At 41.3% G+C, this 17,852-nt stretch overlaps 1 protein-coding gene across 1 annotated transcript in view; it reads right to left on the bottom strand.

Annotated features, from left to right (window-relative positions):
- The window catches only part of DPY19L1 (dpy-19 like C-mannosyltransferase 1), a gene marked incomplete at its 5' end in the record, with an annotated part of 59,802 nt that overhangs the window by 22,899 nt on the left and 19,051 nt on the right, over positions 1 to 17,852 (bottom strand). Inside the window, 9 exons of the mRNA XM_081102541.1 lie at positions 719 to 799; positions 1,332 to 1,391; positions 3,442 to 3,528; positions 4,025 to 4,102; positions 5,787 to 5,886; positions 7,092 to 7,183; positions 10,496 to 10,553; positions 14,498 to 14,591; positions 15,186 to 15,306. Of these exons, the coding sequence (XP_080958667.1) occupies positions 719 to 799; positions 1,332 to 1,391; positions 3,442 to 3,528; positions 4,025 to 4,102; positions 5,787 to 5,886; positions 7,092 to 7,183; positions 10,496 to 10,553; positions 14,498 to 14,591; positions 15,186 to 15,306 (771 nt within the window). The remainder of the gene's footprint in view (positions 1 to 718; positions 800 to 1,331; positions 1,392 to 3,441; positions 3,529 to 4,024; positions 4,103 to 5,786; positions 5,887 to 7,091; positions 7,184 to 10,495; positions 10,554 to 14,497; positions 14,592 to 15,185; positions 15,307 to 17,852) is intronic.

A 17,852-nucleotide genomic window follows, 5' to 3' on the forward strand; every position in this document is an offset into this window, starting at 1 on the left:
TAAATTTAATTAACATTCTAACTAAATAGCACAGTAAAACAGCCAAAGCAAAATTATGCTACGAAGGGTCCTTAATTCATGTAATAAAGCAAAATTCTCCTTTTATTTTCCCTCCCACCCAAAAACCCAGACCAAAACAGAACAACAAAACTCAGTTAATAAAACTAACTTGGAATCAATTACATATAAAGGCTCATAAATAAACTTTTCACAAGAACTGACCAGAAAACCGAGGGGAAGAAAGAAAAGACTATATAATATGACCAACAGGCGAAGACACATCTTTATTGTGACAAGAGGGGGTGACAGAGAGACAGGGAGAAACCAGGACTCTCAGCCCTCAGAACATGAGCTTAGGTCTCTGAGCTTGCTCACCTTAACATCTTATCATCTGGGCGGGAGATGGGAGGAGGGGGTTAATAGAGGGGGAGATGGGGGCATCTGCAATATTCTCAACAATAAAGATAAATTTAAAAAATTATAATCTTTGTGATATGGAAAGACCAATATAACAATTCTATCGAGCAATTAATTGTAAAGAATACAGACTACACATAGTCATACTTACCTTCTACTATAATAAATAGATAAAATAAAGATGAATAGACTTCATCTTGGAATCTGGTTTAAATAGTGGTATTTTAATAACCCAAATAACTTGTTTTTAGCCTGTTTGATTCTTTTCAAGTGTTTCAAGTTTAAGCGAAAATGCACTTACATCATCTGCAATGCCAAAGATTTTAGATGTCAAATACTTGAGTATGACAGTTCCAAATAACCAAAAACATCCTTGGATGACCTTCAAAAGAAAAGCACAACAAAACAAAAACTAGCTGATGCTTTGCATAGCCATTTCAGAGACAGCCCAGGAAGAAAAGTGCTTTTATCACATGCTAAATAAATAACTGCATCCAAGAGAAAATGTTTAAAAAAAAAAAAAAAGCACATTAAATTAATGTTCCTCTAATATCCAGGGGCTATCACTAAAAATATAGACATATAACTTCTTACAAAAAGTAACATACTATCCAGAAGATTTACACAGCAATTGTAGTTAAAGTCCCCTCTACTAACAGTTTCTTACACATGCACCACACCTTAGGAAAAAACATGGACAATACATAAAACTGGAATTCTTTAACTACCAATCAAATATTAACCTTAAATTGGGTCATGAGAGGGAAATTTGGTACCTGAAATTGAGCCCTAATGTGAAATAAAACTGTTAGATTGCCTGGATTGCATAGATCATTTCATTAAAAGTAAAACATAAAACCTATGGCATATTTTAGAGAAGGAAAATATATGTATTGAAATAGATTGATTCTTACCCATAAACTAAGTTCAGATACATTTATTTTGAGAAAATGTGGTTTCATTGCCAGCACACCCTACATGGAGAAAATAAGACAGCATACAGTTAATACTTATAAATCCAAGTGCCAGAAAACACTTCTAAATAGTAAGACTCGCAAGACTCTAAAATCCAGCACACTGTCAATGTTCCATATAACATCACCACGAGCTCACCGACTTCAAGAACTAGCCCATTTTAACCAAAGTAGATTAGGTCAGTTGGCGACTTTGTAAAGAATCACCATGTATTAATTTTTATGAGTGATTTTATATCTCTGTCTCACCTAAGAATCAAGAAGTATAAAACAAATTCAGAATTTCAGACAGATGCCTTACAGTCATAATAAATAGATAAAATATTAAGTTAAATATTATTAACTCTTAGATAAACACGTCCAAGTACATGATAGACTCCAAAAATATAATACCCTATCGTGATCCAAATCTACTTCAAACTTGGCAAAAATATGGTTAGAGATCAAAACATAAACACATGTACCCAAATTAAATCTTTTCAGAAGTTTCAGAATATCTGCAAACACAAAATGTGTTAAGATTCACGTTTCAAAGTGATAACTATAAATAAAAATAGGCAAATGTTTGTTTATGGTTAAATATGCAAAAACATGCTATATTCTGTAACTGTTAGCATTATGTGTTTTTATACAACAAAAATGTGCAACATCTATACATAAATACGCATCATTCATACCTACGACACTCCTCAATGTCGAGCCCCAGTAGGAGACCCAACACACTGCAGTGCTCAACTGAACGAAGAGAAGCTCCCTGCACTTGTGCTTAGGGGAGATGTGGCTGGCATGCATCTTCCGTTCACCTGCTTCCCTGGGCACAAGTGCCAAGGGTCATGTACTTTAGCCTGAGTGACAGCAGGACTTGCCCATGCACACATGTAAAATAGAGAACTGAACACATTTTCACATTTCCCAATCACAAACACATTCACTAACTATAAGAACTATCATTAATCTCAGCACAACTCAGTTAATGAGGTTTTTTTGTCCTTGTTGGAAACACAGCATCACCTCATGCTAACTGCTACTTTCTGTGACTATATATTCTCAGGTCACACAACCTGAAAGGGTGTTGGTCCAGACTGGACAGAAGCAGACCTTGGGAAACAAGATCTTAAATAAATGTTACTTGTAAAATGGGACAAAGAAATAGGAGGTTCCAATTCGCTAATGGGTCCTAGAAATCAAGAAAGCCAAAATGCCCTACACCTTAAATGATTACTCCAGAAGTAGAACACGTTTCATTTAAGACAGGACAATACGTGCTGGTCTTCCAGAAACCTACCTAGACTAAACAGAGGAACAATTTCTTCCTTCTTAGGGTTACAAAACTCTGTATGGGGGAAACCCATAGATAAAAAAAAGGCATGTAACTACCTCTGAAGTCCTCGCATTCAGGAAAATTTATATTTAGAAAGCCATCTGACCAAAGTGGCAGGGGAGGTAGGTGCCTTTCCCTGTTTGCTCCAATTCTACTTCAAACTTGGCAAAAATATGGTTAGAAATCAAAACATAAACACATGGTAGGGACCATGGTGTCCTGATCATCTAACCCTGTGGTGATCTAGCAACTCTAACTGAATTACCACTGATTTAAACTACCTGACTACTTCATGCAAACAAACACGGGGAAAACCCTAACATCCAAGGCGTCGAGCCTCTGATCCCGTGGAACAAGGAGGAGAGACTGCTGGGAGAAGCCCAGGCAGGAAAGGGGGTCAGAGAGGGAAGCAGGAATCGGATAAAAACCAAAAAGGGGAGAGGCCGACAGGATAAAGAAGAAATTCATCCTGGGACCAACGCTTAGGTGACAGAAGAGATGAGGAAAGAGAAAGGGCACATTAGACAATGAGGCAAGTGCCATGCTTTCCAATAGCAACCTCTGCTGTGCTTCTCTCCTGTCCTGAAAGGGAATACGCGGGTGTTCCTTGCATACAGGTGCTTCCCTGAGATGCTTCTCACAGAAAATCCCCCACAAATCCCAAGCCGGTGATAAAGAAATGGGTAACCCATGAATTTCAAAACAGCCATGCACTTAAAGAACACTTACCCAAATAATCACCAAAGAGGAAGCATAATAAGAAGTTAATAACATTGAGTTTCCAAACATCAAAACAAAACAAAGTGCAAGAGAAATCTGGAAAAATCCAAGAAAAATATAATTAATGCACATAAAACAAAATAAAGTTTTATTATTAGCCTGGAAATTGCACTTGCCCACGATAGACAAAATTCAAACTGCTCAAAAGGGAACACAGCCCAGGCCCTATGCCATACTTCGAAACCAGGAAGGTCACCAGACAGGCAGAGCTCAGCAAATGCACACTCCTCGTCATTTCAACAGAAGGCCCCAGGATAATGAGCGTTCTGTGTTTCTCTTTCATGAATTATCCCTTTTACAGATAACATGCAAGTCAGGAACAGCCTCAAATCAGAAAATATGGCCTAACTTAAAACTGCTGGGTGGCCTATTTAAAACAGGCCTGTTAATTATGTCACTGTTTCTGAAGGACACTTGTTTTAGTTATGGAATCATGGAACAACCAGTTTTAACATAAACAAATCAAATACTAATTAGGAGTTTGTTTTGAGGTCAAACTCAAGGGGAAAAAAACGAATTTAAAAACCATTACCATATGTATATAAATGATCTTCCGTAATTTGCATATATCAATGTATCCCACAACATATACTGTGAATAATGATGCAATCTGAAATTGAATAAAAATTAAGTTAAAAATAAAAATTATATATACAATGAATAGCTGTAAGAATAATAAAGGATCATGTTTATTGTCGTTTCAAATTGATTTTTATTTATTTTGAAAGCAAGTTCTTTACTTTCCCTCTTACCTATCAATTTATTATTGAATATGGTGAATATATTTTTTTTTTTTTTTTAAATATATTTTATTGATCTTTTACAGAGAGGAAGGGAGAGAGATAGAGAGCCAGAAACATCGATGAGAGAGAAACATCGAACAGCCGCCTCCTGCACATCTCCCACTGGGGATGTGCCCGCAACCCAGGTACATGCCCTTGACCGGAATCGAACCCGGGACCCCTCAGTCCGCAGGCCGACGCTCCATCCACTGAGCCAAACCGGTTCCGGCTATGGTGAATATATTAATATAGCAAACATTGGTTGATTTTTCTTTTCCATACACAGCTTTCTCAATTAACCATTTAAATTATCTACTCTGTGGGTTAACCAAAACAATACTCTGATGTCAGAGTTACTCTACTGTCAACAGATAAAATTACAAAGTGCCTTGCCCAATCAAAAAAAATATTAGAATTTAATTAAAACACTATGATTAGCACATAATTAAAGAAGTTACATTAAACTCAAAAAATAATTATGTAATGCATGTGTGTATAACACATTAAGTTCTGCTTGTTAGTCATGCTTTACAAGTATCTCTATAAATGTTCTCTTTCATAAATATTCAAGTGTTAGTTATCAAATTTCAAATAAGAAGTACTTTCACTACAAAGGTATTTTAACTTTCTTTATAGTTTTGAGGAAAACTGTATGTAGTTACCAAGAACTCTGAGATACCGGGGTATTTTGAGGAACTGATTGAGTGGGGAAAGTGCACCTCCAGGAAAGTACAGATATTATTCAAATGATGCCTCTCCACCATCCTTTGTGGAGAATGGAATTCCATGCTCCTCCCACTAGGCAAACAGGGTACAAGACTGCAAACAGCCGAATACTTAAACACATGACGTAAGTTCCATTCATCAAGTGGTTTATCTCCAAAGAATCTACAACAAATTGCCTATTAGCAAGAAAACCAAGGTTCCCTTCACCAGGTTTGTCCCCTGGAACACTGTGCTGTCTGAGTGACTCACATGACCCAGAGACAGTGGAGAAGAGGGGGTGGGTGGGTGGGGGCCTGACCCTGTTCTACAGACCCCTGTTTGAAGGGGAAGGGAGGCGAGGGCATGGAAAGACAGATGATACACAGATCACAGGTCGAAGGGGAGTTCCATAAAGTACAAACTGTTCAGCTGCCCATCCTATGTTATCCTATGTGTATCTACCCCAGGTGTAAGAATGCACAACTATTCATAAAGAAATGCATTCACCTAAGAGAAATACCTAAAGTTAGAGCCCCTGTCCTCTTTTAAACAGTAACAAATAATAAATAACACTGATAGGCATTCCTACAAATGTGAGTTCAATCAATGCTAGTAGATAAATAATTAACACCCATTATTGTAAATCTTACGTATTCCCCTACTCTGAACTTGGTTTAAAAGGATTAACAAAAAACATCCTAGACTTAGACTCGTATAACGTCTCAGTTCTACAATTGTATACAAACGAGTGCGCATGATTAAACGCGCCACACTTAGGTCAGTTTGGAGAACTGAGCACTTACTTACCTGAGTCAGAAGTACGAACTGAGCGAACTGCCACGGGAGCATGAAGAACACGTTGGAGATGCACAGAGCAATCAAGCTTCCTCGATAGAGTTTCGTGGCCCTTGAGAGGATGAATAAGGATCAGTGAGCTTTAACAAGCATCCAAGCATGGCTCCCAACTGCGGCAAATTAGAATCTTTAAACACGATCTGGTTCTGGCATCAAGTGGGCAAAGTGAGCCAATGGGTTAGAAATTATGCCTCCTGACACTCAATCACAACCACCTTCTTTGAGAAGTAGATACCCATTATTACTATAAAAACAAAGCCGGCCGGAGCGGGAGGCAGCTGGGTCGGCATAGCCACGGAACTTTTTCTAACTATGTTTGGCAAACTCTTCATCAAACACGTGTCATGCCCTCAGGAGACCCATTCGGAGAGGCCGAGACCGAGGGCCTGAAAGAGCGCAGGAGCAGCACGTTCAGTGCTCGGAGTCCGCGGGCAAGTCCTGCAGGGACTCAGGCTGAGCAGCTGGCAGTGGGGAGGGGGAGGCACTGGGGAGGACGTGGGAGAAAAGCAGGCCCTGCTCAGGTACGACACAGACAAGAGAGGAGGACCCAAAGTCGGGGTCGCTCAGAAGCCACCTGTCCACGCCTCATGTCGGTCCTACTTGTAATTTGGGACTTTTAGGAGCGTGAGGTGTTTTTATCTTGTATGTTAGTTTTAAGAACTGCTTTCCTCCTGAAACGGTGAGCCAATGCAAAGCTCCAACACACCTAACATCCTCACAAAGTGAAGTGTCCATGTTAGCATCCTCGGGCCACAAGGTGTGCCCCTGACAGAGTGAGGACCCCTTAGGACAGGAGGTGCCCTGCCCATCTTTCTTATGCCCCAAGCACCCCTTCCCCAGAGGACCCCCCTCTGTGCTCTGCTGTCCAACTCTTTCTTTCCAGCCTGCCCCCAAACAAGCACTAAAGGATCCAGGTGACCCCTCCCGAGTTACCAAATTGACTTATTAGGTAAGAACGAGCAATAATGGAGCAGAGGGAAAAGAACAGATGTGACTGCGTCCTACATAACAAGGGTTCCATTCCATGAAACTGGTTTGCTTGTCTGTGTCCACTCCTGTCTGGGTGCAGCAGGTGACAAGGTGACATGTGGTTCTTCTGTCTTGTAGAGAATAGCCAGAAGATGGAAGCATTTTCCCATACCTTTGAACTCCACCTAGCATCGCATCCTCTTAGTTATGTTATTATATTGTTTTTATTATGAAAGATTAAAAATTCTAGCTGCAGCTACTCAATGCAGAAGAAACAAAGTCAGTTACCGGAGAATGTGAGTCACGAGCAGCATCTGGAGCACGAGGAACGGGTAGGAGAAGCTCTCGCGGAGCGGCGGCGTCCACATCACGCGGGTGCACTAGAGAGAATCACAGCGTGAGGCGCGCTGGCTGCCCTTGCGGAGACAGAGCGGGGGAAAGCGGCAGTTTCTACGCACAGAGAGGTTTGTTCCCCCGTCATTTAAATAGTGTGCTGTCAGACATGCTCCCAAGTGTCCACCAGCAGCAACGCGGGGAAGTGGGAAATGCTGGTGAGCAGGAGACACACAGCACAGACCCCTGAGATATTAACATCGTGAAGTGTCAGCAACAAAGAGCTGAACACCTCACCTTTTAGTGCTTCCATTTAATGTACATCGGAATGCTATCATGTACTGCTTATCTGCCATACAAGAATATTCTAAGGGCTATGAGACTATTTTCAAAGTGTTCTGAGAATTTCTTTCCAAATCTTATATAAACAACATAACTATGTCAGTAAGTAATCAGAAATAGGTACATTTACATTAATATTTTCATCTCAGTTCAGTTAAAAATATTTAAGAAACTAATGCAGGTCAGAAAAATGTTACAGGTAACGAAAAAGGTAATTAGATATGCCTCTAAAGCAATCCCTTTATATACTTTGAATTACTTTGGTTTAAAAGATTTTCCTTTTCATGTGTGCGTATCTTTACATCTGTGAACATGGTTTATATAAAACAACATCCGTCATGATTGAGAGTAAGTTTTTAAATCTCATCACGAAAAAAAAACAAAACAAACCTATTTCACATGTAATAAATTCCTAACAGTCAAAATTGGGCAAAAATATTTACTTTTTTTATACACTGATCTCAATGCTGTTGAGTCGATCATGCTAAGGGTCAAGCAGGCCGCATAAGCGTATCGCACATGAGGAAGCATCTAAAGCAGCGGAAGCCTTCATCTTAGCAACAGCTCTCAACAGGGACAGGATCAACACTGGAAAAACCTAGAAGTCATCTGCATAATTTTATTATGAAATGCATAACTTCAATATTATCGATCATTACTCTCAGCAATGATCCTTTACTGAGTTTTCATGTTTTGGATTTAAATTTCTGTTTTAAATAATTGGGTTAATCCTTTCACATTATACATTTTATAGTTCTTTTCTGCAGGCAAAAATTTTCCCTTGTAAAAACCATCTGAGAGAAAGATTATTTTTAAAAGTATGTCATATACTATCTTAGACTCAAGTTCAAAGCAAACTAAATAATGGAAATAGAACTTAAAAGCCAGTAACAATGCGCAGCTATTCTCTGGCACATAAACCACTCGCTTCCATGATTAAAATAGCTCTGCTAAAAAAGAAGGGTACCGATTCGCAAGCCCCCAGCAATCCCAGGGGGCAGAGCACGTGACCCTGTGGGAAGTGCACTAACTGCAGGGACAGGCACAGCTGGAGTTGACACCCCTCCCCGTACAGCAATCCTATGCTTCAGGCAACGTATTCAGAAGTCAGAAAAAAAAGGGTCTGAGAAATCCCACACCCTGAAAAATAAAATTATAATAAAATAGTCCTCAGTTCCTTGAGTTCTCACCATTATTTTACCCAAAACTTGAATGTACTCTCTCAATTTTAATATATGTCATTACTCAAAATGGTCCTTTTCTACTCTAAGCTACACTTACTGGTGTGAGTACAATGATTTCCTTGACCATTTAAGTAAAACCACAATTCTAATCACATTGAGTCAACTTTTCCTAAGTAGGAAGTGACAGCTAAGCATAGCTAAATAAATATAGCAAGTAGCTGAAAAATGAAAAATCTATCCACCTAAAAGATGAACTGAACAGTCTGGATTGCATCGTTCAAAACCAGAAAGACCTTGTAAGGAATGATGCTCATGGTCCGTGAGTATCAAAATTATATGAAGAACAGAAGGTCCGAATTAACCTCTAGCACTGAGGTGACCAGCAGGCCCTGCAGCCTGACAGGCAGCACTCTTCAAAACTTGGTTTCACATGTTCCCATTGTATTGAATCTCTTGGGTGATGCTGTTAATAAAATTGTGTGGGTTTCCGTGATCCCTGCCTGCAGTGTCTACGTGAACTCTCAGTGCTCCCATGGCGGGCAGTCGCTTTCTGTTTCCTGGTCATTCGCACAGAAGCTGTGCTTTATGGTCCATGGCCCATCCTATGACACTGAGCAGCATCCACCATCAAAAAGAACCAAACAATTCCTGGTTTTTGCTCAAAATGCAGACCAAACCAATTAATGGATGTTTGCATTGTAATCATCAGTCAAATGCTCTACCCATAAGATCACTCCAGCTTTAAATCTCTGTGATTCTAAATACTAACCATGCGTTAATTCAATATCCATTAGTAACCCACTCAATATTTTACAAGTTCAACCTTGACTGCACTGTGAAGTTCAGAGTGACTCCTGGTTGAGCTTTCGAACATGCATTTTCAAAGACGGCAGCCACTAGTGTATAAACTCTAAAAGCAAGCTGACCTCTCTCCTTCCTTCACACAAAACTTACTTAACATGAAAGAGAACTGGTCAGAGGTACATTACTAGGAATTCAGTTACACTCTGAGTTAGTGAAAGGATTTCACTGGTACCCTGAATTTACGTTACACTTTAAACTAAGTTACTAATAATAATATAGACTAACAATTATAGAGCAGCTACCTATGTGTCAAAGATGGTCATAGGCACTGTACACATATGAATTCATTTAATGCCCCCGATAATCCCATGAATGGGGAACACCATTACGCCCAGGTACAAAGAGGAAACGCAGGCAAGTGAGAGGAAATGACTTGTCCAGGCCACAGTCACCAAATGGCAGAGCCAGGATCCGAACACCAGTGGGCAGGATCCAGAGTCCGTGCTTTCTACAAAGCTGTCTCCTAAGAAAGCCCTTGGGCATATGAAAATTTATAACTAAGATAAAATACGAAGGATACTTAAAGTCTATCAAAGCTTATTATAAATACATTAAAACAGAAGTGTGTGATATAGCGCCTATAAGTTATCCCCACGGCTGGCTATGTCCACGGCTGGCTATATCAGTAACGGCTACACCATGAACTTTCAGTTTGAAGTTATATAAAGCATCGATAGAGACCCATGATTTCTTCACCACTAAGAGATGTACCACATAAAAGCTGCCATGATGACGAAAAGCTAACTTACAATAAATGCTAGTGTTTAAAATTTGAATCAAAATAAGGTCGAACATTTAAAGAATGCTATTGTAAATTGTAAAGACAGTAAATATTAAAAAGAAACCTGCATTTCAATAAGTAAAAATTTCCTAAAATTTTAAAAATATTTGACTATCATAGAATAAACCTTGTATTTCAGGAAGTAAAGTGCCCCAAGGATTGTGAACATGATCCTGGTGACTGCCTACCTCTCCGTGATTGAAGAAGAAGCACAGCACCGTGACCAGGCCTCCTAACCGGCTGCCGCTGCAAGAGGAGAGAACGCGCTCAGGTCAGAATCCAGGCCAGGCCCAACCAACCCTGCAATCACATGTGTGCGTCCATCCTTCCAGAGCCTTCTCTGACCCACTACCAACATAGTTTAACGTGATCATACTATCAACATGCCTCTGGAATTGGCTCCTTTTCTAATTAATTTATCATGAAGATTATTCCTAATCAATACATGTAACCCAAGGCACTCTTCTGAACAGATGTCAACTATCACACAGTATAAATGAACTGCAATTTGTCCCGCCCTTTTGTTACTGGACAGACAGATATTTTTCAATTCCTTGCTGAAATAATTTTAAAAAGTTCAAATAAACACCCTTACACGTAAATGCTGGTGCTTTCATTCTATAGCAGTGGTTCTCAACCATGGCTGCACATTAGAATCACCTGGAATCTTTTTAAAATCCTGATTTCTGGGCCTCATTCTCCGGAAATTCTGTTTCTTTGTTATGGGGTGGGGCCACAACATTAGTAACAAAGAAACAGAATTTCCAGAGGATGAGGCCCAGAAATCAGGATTTAAAAAAGATTCCCAGGTGATTCTAATGTGCAGCCAAGGTTGAGAACCACTGTTCTATAGGATAGACCTAACTGTGAGCCGGCCAAGTCAGAGAATGTGAACTTTTCAGAAAACACCATACCAGCCACACCCCCTTCTCTGTAACACAGACTAATGGGCCCGGGCCTGCCCCATTTTGCCATCACACGGGTGGGAACGCTCCCTCGCTGGTGCTGTGAGCTGTGCTTCCTGCCTATCACACAGAGCTTCATCGCAGTGGGGCTGGCTTTTGTTTGGTTTTGCCTGACAAGGTGCATTTTCTCTTCTGTGAGTTGCCTGTTCACATTCTTGTCCTTTTTCCTATTGGATGGTCTGCTTCCCTCGTTAAAGATTAGGGAAATCATTTTCTTTTCTTATCATTTGTGTGACAAAGTCTCTTGGTATAATGTATGGTGTATTCTACCAGAAACCTGAATTTTATGTAGTTCATTTTGTGTAGTGAGAGGTCAATATTTTCCTATAATTCTTCTGCATGTCCTGTCTTCCCACCTCGAAATCCTTCAGTGTTCCACCATAATGCAGGCTATGGGGCAGCCCCTCCCCTGCGTGCAGGCAGCTCTGCTCGCTCGCCAGGGAGGCGCGTTTCCTGGTGCACTTTCTCCCTGCCAGCTACAAGAAATGCCGCGTGACCGTCAGCATGACACAACGTGACTCCCAATCATTCCACAACAGTGCCCAGCACCTCCTCTCTCCCCTCCGTCCTTAGAGAATACCACAGGGGTCCTTTCATTTTGCTACATAGAAAAGATGTACTAACCAGAACACTTAAAACTGATTTCCCCCCATTACAGTTGATCAGTTGGTATTTCAGCATGCCCTAGTGGTTAAGAAAGTCTCTTTTGCAATATGACCACCAACTGTCAGAAAATGCAAAAGCTGCCGTGGTGCAGATTGTAAAGCGCTCTCAGCTTGCTGAACACCTACCACTGCTCACACATCTCACTCACCTTCTGAGCCTCGAGTTCATTAGATATAAAATGAGGGGGTAAGCATGTAGATGCTTCAGTTCTGACTTCTGACGCTTAATAACTTGATAATTTTCTTTTTTCCTACACATTTCGGTGACATGGATTCAAAGCAATCCATCTGCACCTGACTAGCTACGTGACCTCGGAGAGTTACTTAATGTCCTTGTGCCTCAGTTTCCTCATCTATAAAATGGTTAACCGACCTCACAGGCTAACCCTAAGGATGAATGAGTTTATGACAGTGAAGAGCTTCAGCTAGAGCTGGGTACGCAAGTGCTATGCGTGCATTTCTTCAGTAAACACCTAGCTCTAAGGAAAGAGTGGAATCTACAGAGGGAAAGCTTCAGGTGAGTGCACTGAAAAAATATTTCCGCAACTAGTGAATGCCAATGAAGTTTATGTGATAGATATATATTCTTATTGTGCCTTTGATATATGGCAACCGAGCTCAGTTTATTTATTCACTTCATTCAATTAAAAAATGTGTTCTGAGGGCAGGCGTTTTTCTAGTGTCTTGCAAACGTCACCTTATTCTATTCTCACTTAGAAGACAGTGTCTCCTAACTCACTAGGTCTCCTTCCTACCCAAACCCTTCTGAAACATTCTTCTATATATAACTTCCACTTCAGTTAAGCTGACAAAACACTTCACCCCTACAGTACAGCCCTGAAAGACCTTTGTTGCTATAGATATAGATATATAGATATATATATATTATAATGTAAAGGCAAACCAAAGAACTGGCAGTAATCTTGCTTCCCACGTCATTTACTCAAATTACATAAAAACTCAATGTTAACAGGTTCCACCCGACTCAGAGCTTCCATACAGCGTGTCTGCCCTCCAGCCTTAATCACAACAGCCTAGGACAATGGACAGCTAAGGACGCTCTGCAGTGGGTACTGTACCTTCAGCCTTTGAAGCAACGGTTATAACAGGCACTTAAGGAAATTATACTGAATGATGACTTTAATAAATGCACAGAAATCCTTCTTGCAATGAAAAAAGAGCATGGCTATAGATTAGCGACTCAGCAATAATGTCATTTCCATATTTTAACTTCTCTTACTTAAAATCTAATCTCCCAAATGTAATAAAGCCGTCTGTAAGACAGATGGGCAGCGCTCGGCAAGAGGACCAGACGCCCAGCCTCCCTCCTGCTCCCAGGACACACGGCACGCTGGCCGTGCTCCCCGCGAGTCAGCCTGCTCTCCTGGTCAACTTAACTCTGGGTTAAGTTGTCTCGTTTCAAAAACAAAATTTTTCACACATTTAAATCATGTATTTTCATTTCAGGCTCCCCCAATTAAATCATTAAAAAGACGTTCTTAGACTTAAGTCAGAAATCTTAGCATCAAAGTATCTTCAATCTATATGCAAATATATTCTCAACTGATCTACCTGCTACCGCATTTGATAAATATTTTTGAGTAGCTGCTGTATCCTCAATCACCGAGCTAAGAGCTCAACAGAGGCAATAACATGAAAAGCCACACTTGCAAAGTAAAGCAGACAATGGGAGAATAGCAGATTCAAACCCATGAACTCAAACTGAAAAGCACACGTATACTATGCTCATACTTCTGTCATACGAAGAATCAGGAAGCAGGAAAAAAGAATGCTCTAAGGATACTCTCATGGTAAAATAGTTCAACAAGTAAACAGCGTAGAGACTTGTCAAAAAAGAGAGCGATAAATAGAAAAACCCTTAGAAAATGCTCAATCTTTCAGTTTTAGGAATGCTGCTCAATTGTTTTAAAAATATATTTTAATGATTTTTTTACAGAGAAGAAGGGAGAGGGATAGAGAGTTAGAAACATCGATGAGAGAGAAACATCGATCAGCTGCCTCCTGCACGCTCCCTACTGGGTATGTGCCCGCAATCAAGGTACATGTCCTTGACCGGAATCGAACCTGGGAACCTTGAGTCCACAGGCCGACGCTCTATCCACTGAGCCAAACCGGTTAGGGCAGGAATGCTGCTCAATTACTAGTAAATCAGGTCGGATGGTAAATACCTGCACAGAATATATTCCTAGTTTAACATTAGAAAAGGAAGAGCCACTGACATCACCTGGTAATGAGTGGTCCTTCCCATTACATTTTATGTAAATAACACATATTGCTTATGCTCAAATGCTTACGAATACCTAAAATGTATCACATAAGCCCACCATGTTGTATTTAAACCTCTAATGATTTTCAGTTTGGCTGGCCATGACAATGGTGAAATCATCCAAATGGGAAGTAATTTTATATCTACAAGCAGAGATATCAGAAATGGCAGTTATAAAACGGAACCACATTTTAATGCTACTCTCACTGTTTAGATTATTCTAGTAAACATTATTAAAACACAAACTACAATATTCTCAATGAACAGTCTTACCTTAAGTATGTGCCATAAATGAAGAATAATGCCATCATCAGTCCATTTAAAAGAAAAATGACAGCAACATAAAAGCAAGCAGGATCTCCCAATCCTTTAAATGAACAAAACATATGCTCTAGAAATTACTTCATGCATCTGGCAATATATAGTAAACATGCTTATTTTGAAAATGGTTGCCTTGGTTTCCACCCATACACACACACCACTGCGGCCCTGAGATGGAAGGGGAAGAGCCGTGGAGACACGCCTCGTGTGGGAGTATGGGGTCTACCCCCGGCTTTCGGGTCTGCCTGGGCTTGTGACTACTTCAACAGAGAACGCAGAAGCCACACCATGTGACTGCTGCGGCGAGGTCCCAAGTGGCCACCTGAGGTGCACGCTATCCAAAAGCCAAGCTGCCTGGCAAGGGAACATGCCGGCATCCCAGCTGAGCCCAGCCTCGCAGTCACCACGGCCCAGGAGCCAGAAGGAAAGTGTAGCACCCCCAGGTGACACCAGTCTTCCCAGCCACTGGGGACCAGCCGAGGCCTCTCATCAGGGAAACGGACTAGCCCTGCAGCCCCACCCACATCCTGACTCCTCGCGTCCCTAAGCAGAATAAAATCGTGGTTGTTCAGATCGTACGTTTGGGTAAGTCTTTTGGGCTGCAACAACCTACTGGACAAGGTCGCAGAGAGAAACTTACCTTCACAGCTCTCGATGGGACTGAGTCCTTCCCCTCTGGTGACCGTCCAGCAGATCTTGGTCTGAATGCCAATGAAGTCCATTATTTTGGTATAAATTCGGTACCAGCTGGCTAAGATGACCTAATTTTTAAAAAATAGAGACATTATGAGGAAAGATACTGGCCTCTAAAGTTTCATTACTGGGATAGTTTTAAGATACTTGATCATTGTCCAATTTTCCCTTCCGGTACCATCTACTGGGCATCTCTGAAGTCTACTAAGGTGAGCCTGACACTCCCCAACACAGACTCCTCGCTGGTCAGTCCTCAACACTCACCCACCAGCAAGAATAAAATATAACCAGAAACATGCAAGATTTATATGGTCAAGAGCTATAAAACTACTGAGGAACATAGAAGAGTTGAACAATCAGAGAGATGTCTTCCTGAATAGATCTAATTTTTTGAGATGTGAATCCCTCAAATTAATTCATATACATAAAACAATACTAAACAAATTTCAAGTATCTGTCAGGAACTTTTATCTAGAAGAATTACAAAAGGAGAGAACTGAAGAGGCTGTCCTAACACACATAAAAGTATTACTTACAATTAAAATAGTGTGATCCTGGCACAAGAATAGCCAACAGATCAAAGCACCCCATGTGGGTGGCGGACTGCCACCCAGACCTCCAGGCCTGAGGCCCTCCCGCCCCAGCAGCTGGGAGGATGGTAGCTGGCAGCTCTCAGCTGAGTCCCTCTCCGGGAACTACCCTCTGCTAATGCGTAAATTTACTAAAGGTCACACTCACTGCCGAAGGACAACTACATCCTTTAACTGACTAGTCCCAGAGCCCTTGCCTCCAGGTAGGACAACTGTGCAAAGCCCTCCCAGCTCCAGGGCTCCCATGGGATTGGCTGTTGTCTTTATAGTGACTGCATCACAGCCCAACTCCTCCTCCCGCCTAACCCTGCTTCCTTCTTCCACCTCCTGGCACTGACCCTAAGGGCATCCCTTCCACACACGTCCTGCAGGAAATCTCAATTTTACTGTGCATCCCTTCCACACACGTCCTGCAGGAAATCTCAAAGTCTGCCTCAGGACCTCAACCGAAGGCCATATTAAATACAAAGTCCAAAACAGAAGCAAGTGCCCTAGCTGGTTTGACTCAGTGGATAGAGCATCAGCCTGCAGGCTGAAGGGTCCCGGGTTCGATTCTGGTCAAGGGCACATGCCTGGGTTGAAGGCTCAATCCCTAGTAGAGGGCGTGCAGGAGGCAGCCGACCAATGATTCTCTCTCATCGTTGATGTTTCTCTCTCTCTTTCCCTCTCCCTTCCTCTCTAAAATCAATAAAGATATATGTAAAAAATAAAAACAAAAACAGAAGCATAAATGCACAATGATGTTGTGTATAATAATGACTGTGGGGAGAAGATGGCGCACACATCGAAGTGGTAGGTCACACAGACGACCACTGTGAAAAATATCAGACTCTACCCCACACTGCACTAACACAAACTCCAGATAAACTAAAATGTAAATCTTAACAACATAATTATCACAATTAAAAAGATTTTTTAATATCAGAATAAAAGAAAATAATAATTAAAACAATTCACAGATATAACACATGCACATCATGCACAAAGCTAAAAGGCTAACAAAAAGCTGGGGAAAATGTTGTACCCATGTAACATAGTATTAACATTCTCCACATAATAAATAGCTCTTATAAAATTTCAATGGCAATTTAGACAAAGGGCATGAAAATGCACTTTTTAAAGTGAAAATGCATTTTTTCCTATAAATTCATACACACACAGAGAGAGAGCAAAGGATTACGCACAGTAGCAAGGACTCAGTAAACAAGCTTCTCACAAACACTGCCAGGGGAATTTCAGCTGCTGTAACCTAGCTGGCCAGCACTTTGGCGACATGTACAACCATTCAAACATGTATTCTGTTCAACTCAACAGCTCCACATCAACAGGTTACAGTGTAAAAAATAAGGATATTTTTTACAAGTGCAAAGACTGAGTTCAAAATGCTTACTGCAGTGTTAGGGTATTTTAAACAGTTGAAAACAAGCAGAATTTTCATAAAAGATGAACTAAATAAACAATGGTACATTGCGCACACAGCCATTAAAAAGGATGCTATGGAAAAGGAGATGACATGGGAAATAGTTATAAATAGTCTTAAAAGACAAAAAGCATTTATTTTACAAACACGTGCCATGTGATCCCATCTTTCTTGGGATCCTCTTTCTGCAGAAGCAATGTGCAAGTTCAACTCCTCTCACTCACTGGGAGACGAGCGGGAGCCCCGCTCGGTACTGGTACTGAGCCAGGGCTCGGGACCCTGCAGAGACCGAGGCCTCCGGCCCTGGCATCAGGCCCATGCTGCTGGCAGCCGGTGTGCTAAAAAGGGACCCAGGGGAAGTGGGCACAACTGGAGCACCACCCATCAGGTCAGAGGCGCGCACTGAGGAAGGCACGGCTCCGCTGGCCCTGGAGGAGCGCGGGGATGTGTCGCCTGGGAGCAGGGATGGTAAAGGAGAGGCCAAAACCAGTTACTGATGTCACCGCCTTCCTCCCTGCCTGGAGGGTGGGCCACGGAAGAATATACCTCCCGTTACAGGAAGCATCCCAGAGAAGGAAGAAGCACGGTGGCCAGTGACATGTGA

Source organism: Myotis nattereri (genome assembly GCF_964212035.1).
Source record: "Myotis nattereri genome assembly, chromosome: 11".
NCBI classification, from domain to species: domain Eukaryota; kingdom Metazoa; phylum Chordata; class Mammalia; order Chiroptera; family Vespertilionidae; genus Myotis; species Myotis nattereri.